The following is an 11,291-nucleotide window of genomic DNA, read 5'->3' on the forward strand; positions in this document are numbered from 1 at the left end:
TGTAGTCTATGGACAGGATTCTCACATAGTTATTTCCCTTCTTGTCCAGGTGGGAGAGGGCAGTGTAAAGTGCAATTGAGATTGTGTCCTCTGTGGATCTGTTGGGCAATTTACGAATTGGAGTGGGTCCAGGATGTCTGGGATGGTGGTGTTGGTGTGTGTCATGACCAGCCTTTCAAAGCACTTCATTTCAGATGTGAGTGCTACATGGCTATAGTAATTTAGGCAGGTTACCTTGGAGCTCTCAGGAGCAGGGACAATGGTGGTCTGTTTGAAACATGTTGGGATTACATACTGGGACGAGGAGAGATTGAAAATGTCAGTGAAGACACTTGCCAGCTGGTCTGGGCATGCATTGAGAACGTGCCCTGGTATTCCGTCTGGCCCGGCGGCCTTGCGAGTCTTAAAATGTTTAAAACTTTTACTCACATCGGCCACGGAGAAAAGCTTTAGTATAATTCAATAGAGTCCAAATGTGAAGCCTAGCATTTACAGCTAGCATTTCTCAGACTGCATATACACACTGAGATCTGTGGTCCTATGGAGCTGTTCTGCTGTTTTTTCCCTTGGGAAACCAGGTGCGTGCACTCTGTGCAATCAGTGATTGATGTGTGTATGGCCTCACCAGGGCATGAGTCTGCCTATCCTGGTCCACTTGCTCTTGGTGATGAAGAAGCCGACAACAGGGTCGGTCATGGCTCCCCATGCCTTCCCTATGAACAGAACCATGGAGGCCTGGAAAGGGTTGATCTGAGGAGGAGTTAACAGAGGAATGGAGTTAACAGGAAAAGGAGGGAAAGAAGGAAAAAGAGGGAGAGAGAGGAAAAGAGAGAGAGAGAGAGAGCGAGAGAGAGAGAAAAGAAATAGGAGGAGAAAAAGAGAGAGAGACACAGACAGATGTGTTACCTGGGCGACATCCAACAGGTAGATTTGGAGGAAGAATGCCGTAGCACTGCCGGCCACCTGATTGGGTGCTCCTCCGATGGCGAAACACAGTTTACTGCAGAAAGACAGCCTCTGGTCCAGCACAGTCTACAGACGGGCAGAAAAATACCAGAGAGTTACAAGTCAGTTAGGCCTATCACTCACACATTTCATGAAGTGCATTATCTGAGAAATAGTCAAATAAATGATATGCAAAGCCTATGAGATACAGTTGACTACTCTGCCTTTCTTTACCGTGTAAAGACAATAATTATGTTCGTTAGCCATGGCTATGTAGCCTAAATGTTAGCCTCAGATAAGATACAAGCAGGAAACACATCTGAAGGCGGAAGCTATCTTTGTGGATAAGGAATACAGATTTTGTAGCAGAATGAGTCTGTGACAGCAGGACGCTGGATTTATGACGTCCCAAAAAATGCAGAACCACAGAACTGGAGATAGAATTCCATCTTTAGAATTCTATTTTCAGAAATATATTGTCCACTGTGATGTCAGAGACATCACTGAGCGCCATTCAGATGACAGTCGATACAGAAGTATGACCTTATGTCATAGACCATGACTAACTTCCTTGTCCAAATAGTATATGAAATATATGTCCAAATATGACTTGCAACATTGTTTAGCGAAGCACTATCCATGAGATAGAAGGGTAATACTTTATTTGGATAGTCCCAAGTAGATGGTTTGTAGATGTTCAGTAGATGTTTAATAACTGTCAACAACATTTCAACTAACTATCGACTAACCCTAACACTTATGATCAGGGGATGATCAGAGATGTTTCCATCCTTACACATGAAATAGCAGAAAAACCACCAGGCTCCTGGAATGCCCAATATTTACGACTGTTATGAACATCTCAGAGACAGACACGGAAACACACACGGCACGATCCAAAATACAGCAGCTTCTGATTAAATGTCCTACCTTCTGTCTCTCTCTCTCTCTCTCTCTCTCTCTCTCTCTCTCTCTCTCTCTTTCTATATATATATATATATATATATATATATATACACAGTATATAATATATATATATCTTTCTCTGTCTCTCTCTCTCTCTCTCTCTATATATACACAGTATATAATATATATATATATATATATCTTTCTCTGTCTCTCTCTCTCTCTCTATATATATATATATATATATATATATATATATATATATATATATATATACACAGTATATAATATATATATATATATATATATATATATCTTTCTCTGTCTCTCTCTCTCTCTCTCAATTCAATTTCAATCTAAGGGCTTTATTGGCATGGAAAACATATGGTAACATTGCCAAAGTATGTGAAATAGAAAATAAACAAAAGTAAAATAAACAAAAACTTAACAGTAAACATTACACTCACAAAAGTTCCAAAAGAATAAAAACTTTTCAAATGTCATTTTATGTCTATATACAGTGTTTTAATGATAGTGTTCTCTCTCTCTCTCTCTCCAACTCTCTCTCCTATATTTCTCTCTCTCTCTCCAACTCTCTCTCCTATATTTCTCTCTCTCTCTCCAACTCTCTCTCCTATATTTCTCTCTCTCTCTCCAACTCTCTCTCCTATATTTCTCTCTCTCTCTCCAACTCTCTCTCCTATATTTCTCTCTCTCTCTCCAACTCTCTCTCCTATATTTCTCTCTCTCTCTCCAACTCTCTCCTATATTTCTCTCTCTCTCTCCAACTCTCTCTCCTATATTTCTCTCTCTCTCTCCAACTCTCTCTCCTATATTTCTCTCTCTCTCCAACTCTCTCTCCTATATTTCTCTCTCTCTCTCCAACTCTCTCTCCTATATTTCTCTCTCTCTCTCCAACTCTCTCTCCTATATTTCTCTCTCTCTCTCCAACTCTCTCTCCTATATTTCTCTCTCTCTCTCCAACTCTCTCTCCTATATTTCTTTCTCATCTCTCCACTTTCTTTTTTCTCTTCCTTCATCTCTCTCCACCCTCTCTCTGACCTTGGTTGTTTCCATACATTACAGTTATGGGCGGGTTACCTCGCCGGCCACAGCTATATGCCTTTCAGGCTTTATGAAAGAAAGATATCACCAAAACAACTACAGACCAACCACAGAATCCAAAGCCCTTCAACACACTGTCATTTTCTGGCTGACTTTATTTTATCTTCTTCTTTCTTCTCCTCAAGAAAACATTGATGGTTTCTAGAATGACAATTCTAGAAGGGGGCTGTGTAATTATTTAAACACAGCAAGACAAGCGGGTTAGGAGTAAGGAAAGAGTAGCATGTGCATTAACTTCAAAACTCTCAGTCTCTACTTAGTCTCTACTCCCTCCACTCATCCTCACTGCAATTAGCTCTAAATGGGAAGACAAGACAAGTCTTTGGTTCCTACGGAAAATACTGGTTAACTGACGAAGGGTCTTAATATCCCAATGGTCTGTGCCAGATCAGTGACGTCTTGGTTCAACATCAAGTGTATCTATGACTTTTACCCTCATCTGCAATACAGCTATGTAGTTGGACTCGCTGTCACTGTTTGTATCCGCATAATATACTCCACATTGAAGGGGTAAACCCAGAAAACAGAGCTACACTCTTGGGAAAAAGGGTTCCAAAAGGGTTCTGCAGCTGTCCCTATAGGACGACCCTTTTTGGTTCCAAGTAGAACCCTTTTTTGTTCCAGGTAAAACTATTTAGGGTTCCATGTAGAACCCTCTGTGGAAAGGGTTCTACATGGAACCTAAACGGGTTCTACCTGGAACCTAAAAGGGTTCTACCTGGAACCAACAGGGTTCTACCTGGAACCAAGTGGGGTTCTTCAAAGGGTTCTCCAATGGGGACAGCCAAAGAACCCTTTTTGGTTCTAGCTAGCACCTTTTTTTCTAAGAGTGCACTGTAAAGAGGTCATATCGTTTTAGGCTCTGTCTTTGTACAAGAAGGTTAAATAGTCCACAGGTCATCAAACAAGGATTTATCTGTCTTAACTTCATACCAGATAGTCAGGGCCTGATAGCATTCATTAGTGGCGCTTGCCTAGCTCTACCTATACATACATAGACACAGAGAGAGAGGGTTTGACTACAGTCTTATTCACTGAGGTCTTATCACTGAAGACGTAAACAGGATATCCCTCCGCTGTCTGAACACACGTTATCTAGCTTCCTATAACCACACTAACACACACACACACACACACACACACACACACACACACACACACACACACACACACACACACACACACACACACACACACACACACACACACACACACACACACACACACACACACACACACACACAAGCACCTCAGAGAGAACAGACCATCAGCAAACTGGCCCTGGGAAAATGGGGCAAATTCCCAAAGTAAATGACTTTGTTAATGATGATGAAGTGGGGAAAAAAGCGACTCTGGCTACGTGCCTTTATGTTTTTAAAGAGGATCTTAGTTATTAGCTGACTGTGACGCACACAGAGGATGAGTAGGGAATAGTGACTGTTTGATTGCTTTTCCCACTTCTGTCAGCATTCACAGATTGAGTGTGTGTACTGCATGCGTGTGATAGATAAAGCTGCTTGTATAAAGAAATAAAGCTGGTTTAAAGCTTTACATAAAGGTTTACAGGCAGTAGAATTTCCTCATACAATTTGACATTAGACTTAAAAGTCATATTTTATGGTTTGTGTGTGTGTGTGTGTGTGTGTGCGTGTGTGTGTGTGTGTGTGTGTGTGTGTGCGTGCGTGCGTGCGTGCGTGCGTGCGTGCGTGTGCGTGAAAGTGTGTGTGTGAAAGTGTTAGGATGTAACCAGAGTGTGAAATTCTGGCCTCTGTGATGCTGAGGGATTGGACATAGAGTTGGCATACAGAATTTAACTCACAAGGATTACAGCATGTAACATACTTATTCTGAAAGCACTTAAACACAGTAATGGAAAAGTCAAACAAGTCCCTCTCCTCTACTGTTTGGAGCTGTCAGCTGTGGTCTGGTGATTGACCACCAGGGGGCCTGGCTGAAGCTGAAGGACTCACTGTGACAGGTGACTCAATAGGGCAGGGATCATCAACTAGACATAATTACAAACCGCAAGAAGCCCAAACAGATATAATATTTGACTAAAACATAATCATTTCAAACCTTGCTTACATTTGTATACGATTACATATCTCTCTATTATGTCTGGGAATACCTGGGAACAGATTTAGAAAATTATAATCACTTGGTGCTCATTTCCTGGTGTTTGTACAGTCTTTTATGTCCAACAATAAAAACAACACCCGTGGGCCGCCATTTGGGGAACCCTGCATTAGGGGCTTTAGTCTCCTATGTTTCAGCCTCTGCTTTAGCTGCTTTACCATGTAGAATTCACCCAGGTCACACACATATCGTTCGTAAGGGCCATGCTGTACACACACAGCTCCTCCACACTCACATGAACACACACACACACACACACACACAGCTCAAGGTCACGCTGCATCCATTCTTTCAGAAAAACGATGTGAATATTACATCACTTTTCTTCAATGGCTACTCACTGAATTAGGACAGCACACTGCGGAGCAATAAGAACAGCCAGACAATATGAATTCCCAGCAGTGAATAAGCTAGTGTGAATCTAAACATAGAAGACGATGTAGAGTACTTATTGTTGTCTGTATCAATGCACTGGAGGTATAATGAAACACAATAGGCTACATCTGCATTATAATGAACTAGTGGTTTCGTAAAATAAAGGTTTGGCTCCTTGTCTGTCAATGCCTTGCGCCCCTGGGCATGTGTGCTGGAATACCATCAATAAGTAAGCATTCCATTTACTCACACGAGTACACGGCTTCACATATTTTCACTGGCACACACACACACACACTGCATTCTTTCACAGGAATGTCTCTTTCTGACATTCAGGCAGTCTTACTGGTACCCAAAAGTACTCAGGGTGAGCTTACACCAATATCATCCATCCAACAGAGAGAGAAACGTCCTCTATGTCTGGTCCTAAGCTGTAAGTAGTATTATCACAATCCAACTGATGTTCAATGTAATTAACTAACTCCCTGCACTCAATCTCTCAAATATCCAGGCATGGTATAACAGCATGACAGAAACCCAAACCAAACGAACATGAATGTCCCTGAGATGTCAGTCCAGGGGTAAACTAACCAACTGATTCACAAAATAAAAGCAGTGTTTCCTTACCTGGTGGGGGGGCTTGTTGAAAGCTGGCTCTGGGGGCTTGAAGAGTTTGCCTGCTGGGGTATGGGGTACCCTCTCTCCCTTCGCCATGGCTGGCTCCTGAGCGTGCCTGAGCGTTTGTATGTGAATGTGAGTGAATGTGTGTCTCTCTGAGTCTGAAAGTGTGTGTGTGTCTGTGTGTGGTGCGTGTCTGAGTGTGAGTACGTGTGTGTGTGAGACTCTAAGTGACGGCCGGGGACGAGCTGGAGTTCCTGTGTGTGTCGGGAGGACGTGAGGCTGCTCAATTCTGCTGCCACTCACATGCTGCCCTGTGTTCAGTGCTCAGGGCTGGAACTGAGCCAGAGAGGGAAGGGCAGTTAAGCAGGCAGTTACAAAAAGTTCTGTAAACACACACATAACCATCCCCTTCACACTCTGATCTCCCCTATTTTTCACCCTGATCTCTATTTCACATGTATTTATGTCAGCCAGCAACGCTGCATCACATTAATACAGCTAATTAAGAGATGCGATGTCTCCATGTATCATTATTAAAACAGGATAAAGAAAGCGCGACTCCCTATATTGGTAGGCAAAACACATGGAAATATGATTGCAAATATTCTGTATTTTTGTTTATGACTGAGGCTATCTCAGAATCACAATCCCCTTTATTCGCCAAACACATTTGCATGTACCGGGAATTTGACGTGGTGAAATGGTGCGGCCACAAACGGAATCTACAGAATCTAACTAACACATATAACAAACAATGTCTTACTATATCATAGCAGTTTTGCCATATGTGAACACATCCCTTACAACCTCAAATCTCTGTCATTGTCTCAATCACATCCCATGTAAACAATAAGCAAGAACACAATAATAGAAAGAGAAGTCCGTATTGGCTTTACCTGAGTGATGCTGAGACAAGAGAAGAGTAGAGGCACTCAGTGGATCGCAGGCTCAGAGAGATACAGGGAGAGAGTCGCACGCAGGCAGATTCCAGCAGTAGAGCAGAAGGAGACTGCGGTGTTTGACAGACAGTGCTGTTCCACTTCATTCATCGAGTCTCACAGTGGGACATGCGCCTCCAGTGGTCAACAGTGGTAGCACAATCACTGGAGGTGATAATAACATTGACATTATAATCATTACAGGGTTATAATAACATACAGTACCACCTACTCATTCAAGGGTTTTTCTTTATTCTCAATATTTTCTACATTGTAGAATAATAATGAAGACATCAAAACTATGAAATAACACATATGGTGTCATGTAGTAACCAATAAAGTGTTAAACAAATCAAAATATACTTTCTATTTTAGATTCTTCAAAGAAGCCACCCTTTGCCTTGATGGCAGCTTTCCACACTCTTGGCATTCTCTCAACCAGCTTCATGAATGCTTTTCCAACAGTCTTGAAGGAGTTCCCACATAGTTCCCTCCTGTCTCAGCCTCCAGTTTTTACGCTGCAGTAGTTTATGTGTCGGGGGGCTAGGGTCAGTCTGTTATATCTGGAGTATTTCTCCAGTGTCCTGTATGCTCTCTCTAATTCTCTCGTTCTCTCTCTCGGGGACCTGAGCCCTAGGACCATGCCTCAGGACTACCTGGCATGATGACTCCTTGCTGTCCACAGTCCACCTGGCCGGGCTGCTGCTCCAGTTTCAACTGTTCTGCCTGCGGCTATGGAACCCTGACCTGTTCACCGGACGTGCTACCTGTCCCAGTCCTGCTGTTTTCAACTCTCTAGAGACAGCAGGAGAGGTAGAGATGCTCTCAATGATCGGCTATGAAAAGCCAACTGACATTTACTCCTGATGTGCTGACCTGTTGCACCCTCGACAACTACTGTGATTATTATTATTTGACCATGCTGGTCATTTATGAACATTTGAACATCTTGGCCATGTTCTGTTATAATCTCCACCCAGCACAGCCAGAAGAGGACTGGCCACCCCTCATAGCCTAGTTCCTCTCAAGGTTTCTTCCTAGGTTTTGGCCTTCTAGGGAGTTTTTCCTAGCCACCGTGCTTCTACACCTGCATTGCTTGCTGTTTGGGGTTTTAGGCTGGGTTTCTGTACAGCACTTTGAGATATCAGCTGATGTATGAAGGGCTATATAAATAAATTGGATTTGATATGCTGAGCACTTGTTGGCTGCTTTTCCTTCACTCTGCGGTCCAACTCATCCCAAACCATCTCAATTGGGTTGAGGTTGGGTGATTGTGAAGGCCAGGTCATCTGATGCGGCACTCCATCACTCTCCTTCTTGGTCAAATAGCCCTTACACAGCCTGGAGGTGTGTTTTGGGACATTGTCCTGTTGAAAAAAAAAAAGATTGTCCCACTAAGCGCAAGCCAGATAGAATGGCTTATCGCTGTAGAATGCTGTGGCAGCCATGCTGGTTAATTAAGTGTGCCTTGAATTCTAAAAAAAATCACTGACAGTGTCACCAGCAAAGTACTCCCACACCATCACACCTCCTCCTCCCTGCTTCGTGGTGGGAACCACACATGCAGAGATCATACGTTCACCTACTCTGCGTCTCACAAAGGCACGGCAGGTTGGAACCAAAAATCTAAAGTTTGGACTCATCAGACTAATGGACAGATTTCCATGTCCATTGCTTGTGTTTCTGGCCCAAGCAAGTCTATTCCTCTTATTGGTGTCCTTTAGTAGTGTTTTATTTGCAGCAATTCAACCATGAAGGCCTGATTCACGCAGCCTCCTCTGAACAGTTGATGTTGAGATGTGTCTGTTACTTGAACTCTGTGAAGCGTTTTTTTGGGCTGCAATGTGAGGTGCAGTTAATTGCAGATTTCTGAGGATGGTAACTCTAATGAACTGATCCTCTGCAGCAGAGGTAACTCTGGGTCTTCCTTTACTGTGGTGGTCCTCATGAGAGCCAGTTTCATCATAGCGATTGATGGTTTTCGCGACTGCACTTGAAGAAACGTTCAAAGTTCTTGAAATGTTCCGCATTGACTAACCTTCATGTCTTAAAGTAGTGATGGACCGTCGTTTCTCTTTGCTTAATTGAGCTGTTCTTGACATAATGTGGACTTGGTCTTTTACCAAATAGGGCTATCTTCTGTATACCAACCCTACCTTGTCACAACACAACTGATTGGCTCAAACACATTAAGAAGGAAAGAAAGTCCACAAATTAACTTTTAACAAGGCACACCTGTTAATTGAAATGCATTCCAGGTGACTACTTCATGAAGCTGGTTGAGAAAATGCCAAGAGTGTGAAAAGCTGTCATCAAGCAAAAGGGTCACTAGTTTGAAGAATCTCAAATATAAAATATATTTTGATTTGTTTAACACTTTTTTTGGTTACTACATGATTCCATATGTGTTATATCATCGTTTTGCAGAATGCAGAAAATAGTAAAATAAAGAAAAACCCTGGAATGAGCAGGTGTGTCCAAACTTTTGACTCGTACTGCAGGTAGGCCTATATAATGAAGCAGAGGTTGTTTGGACATGTTTCTAATTATCAGCCACCTTGAAAAATTATGCTCTGAAGATGATCAATAAACATTATTTGACCTTACATTTTGAGGCAATGGAACTTCAGCCTACAGGCTACAGTATGTTTAAAACAAGTTTTAATTTCAGTCTACAGATTTGAGCAAAAATTAGTCTGCAGAGGTCACAATTATGAGATCTGAGAAAAAAAACTATGGTATCATCAGACTTCTCGTTCTCTTTCTCTCTCTCTCTCTTTCTACCCCAATCCCTGATAAGAGAGAGGCGCAGCCTCTCAAACAGACACACACTATTTTTCATTCTGCTATCTCAAGGAAAAATCTATGTGATTAATGATCCATTGCACATGTGTCACTTACATTGCTGTCTGGTGACATTGTTGGCATGACCTTCCAGCTATCATAACAAGTTACTTTTCCCCACAGTGAATGTTAATGTATTAAATCTTCTTCCTCTTTGCCTCTATGCTATGTGATGCTGGCACCTCAACAAACACCAAACCCGAGTGAAAGTTAAGTGAAAGTTGGCTGGATTGGTTTCCCATGCAGGCCAGAAGCAGATGGTGTTAGGCTAGAGGAATGCATAATATGCAGCCAGGTTGGATGTTTCAATGTTATGCTATGATCGATAGGCCTACGTGGCTGCGATGTAGGTTTAAATTGCATTCTAATCTGATCAACGAGGGACAGGGATACACACGCACAAACACACCAGAGACCGTGATACACAGACACACACTTTATACAGGTTATAGGCCTAAATCTGGGCACGTTTAATTCTAAATGATTATGATTGTCACCAAATAGGCAATTGACAGGTGCATAATTAGAACAATCCCATACCAACCCGTTTTAAAATGTTGTGTTGTAATATATCCTATGATTGTTATATTGTTAAAGGGTTATAATCTCACTCACGAGTGTTCGTTCAACGATTCATTCAGCGCACAACCTGTCCCACTGAAGACCGGTCGTTGCTCTTCTCCTCTCCTCCTCTTCGCAGCATCCCTTCTTTCACAACAAGGCGTCAAACCGCTAACCGGCCGAGCAGTTCAACTAACCTGCATTCTCTCCGATACGCTGCCAGCAACCGGGGGCACAGATAACCGAAAAGGAGAACTCAGCCAAACCCTTAAGATTTCCTCACACATTCCAAACATTCAGTCCGCTCTTGCCAGCAGAATTACTGCCTCTAAAATATATCACCATCGGGAAATCAAGCATATGAACGCATTACTCCGTATATGTTTCAGATAGTTCTAAATAATGCGTGAAGAGGGATGTGCAAATAAAATTACTGTGGCGGATCAGGTAAAAAGACAGTTTGGAAAATATAAAATGGGACTTCAAGTCAGGTAATTCCAGGCACGCGTAGTGCTATTAAATATGTTGCGGATGGGAAATGTGTCCCCTTTTACTATACAGGACCCCGCTGACTGTCTGCCTGGCACACCAATGGTAGCCTAAAGAAAATACCTGTCTACTTCTATGGGTTTTCCAGCTGTGCAGTAGCTTTCACATCGACTCCCCTTGTGTCCTGCTCTTTCTTATGTCTCGTGTTCCCTCCGTGTGGCTTTAAATATCGAAGATAATGGCATTGAAACCCTCGACAGCAATGTCCGCGCCCCTTGGAATTCCAATTAGTGTAATGTTTTTTATTTTATTTAATCTTTATTTAACTAGGCAAGTCAGTTAAGAACAAAT

General features: G+C 42.4%; 1 protein-coding gene across 1 annotated transcript in view; it reads right to left on the bottom strand.

Annotated features, from left to right (window-relative positions):
- The window catches only part of LOC115174470 (major facilitator superfamily domain-containing protein 2B), a 42,376-nt gene extending 31,793 nt beyond the window's left edge, over positions 1-10,583 (bottom strand). Inside the window, exons 1-5 of the mRNA XM_029733016.1 lie at positions 10,506-10,583; positions 7,005-7,211; positions 6,115-6,444; positions 907-1,032; positions 626-750 (exon numbers count right to left, since the gene is read on the bottom strand). Coding sequence (XP_029588876.1) covers positions 626-750; positions 907-1,032; positions 6,115-6,201 — 338 coding nt within the window. The 5' untranslated portion in view covers positions 6,202-6,444; positions 7,005-7,211; positions 10,506-10,583. The remainder of the gene's footprint in view (positions 1-625; positions 751-906; positions 1,033-6,114; positions 6,445-7,004; positions 7,212-10,505) is intronic.
- Positions 10,584-11,291: the final 708 nt, after the last annotated feature.

This window comes from Salmo trutta, chromosome 35 (assembly GCF_901001165.1).
Source record: "Salmo trutta chromosome 35, fSalTru1.1, whole genome shotgun sequence".
NCBI lineage: Eukaryota > Metazoa > Chordata > Actinopteri > Salmoniformes > Salmonidae > Salmo > Salmo trutta.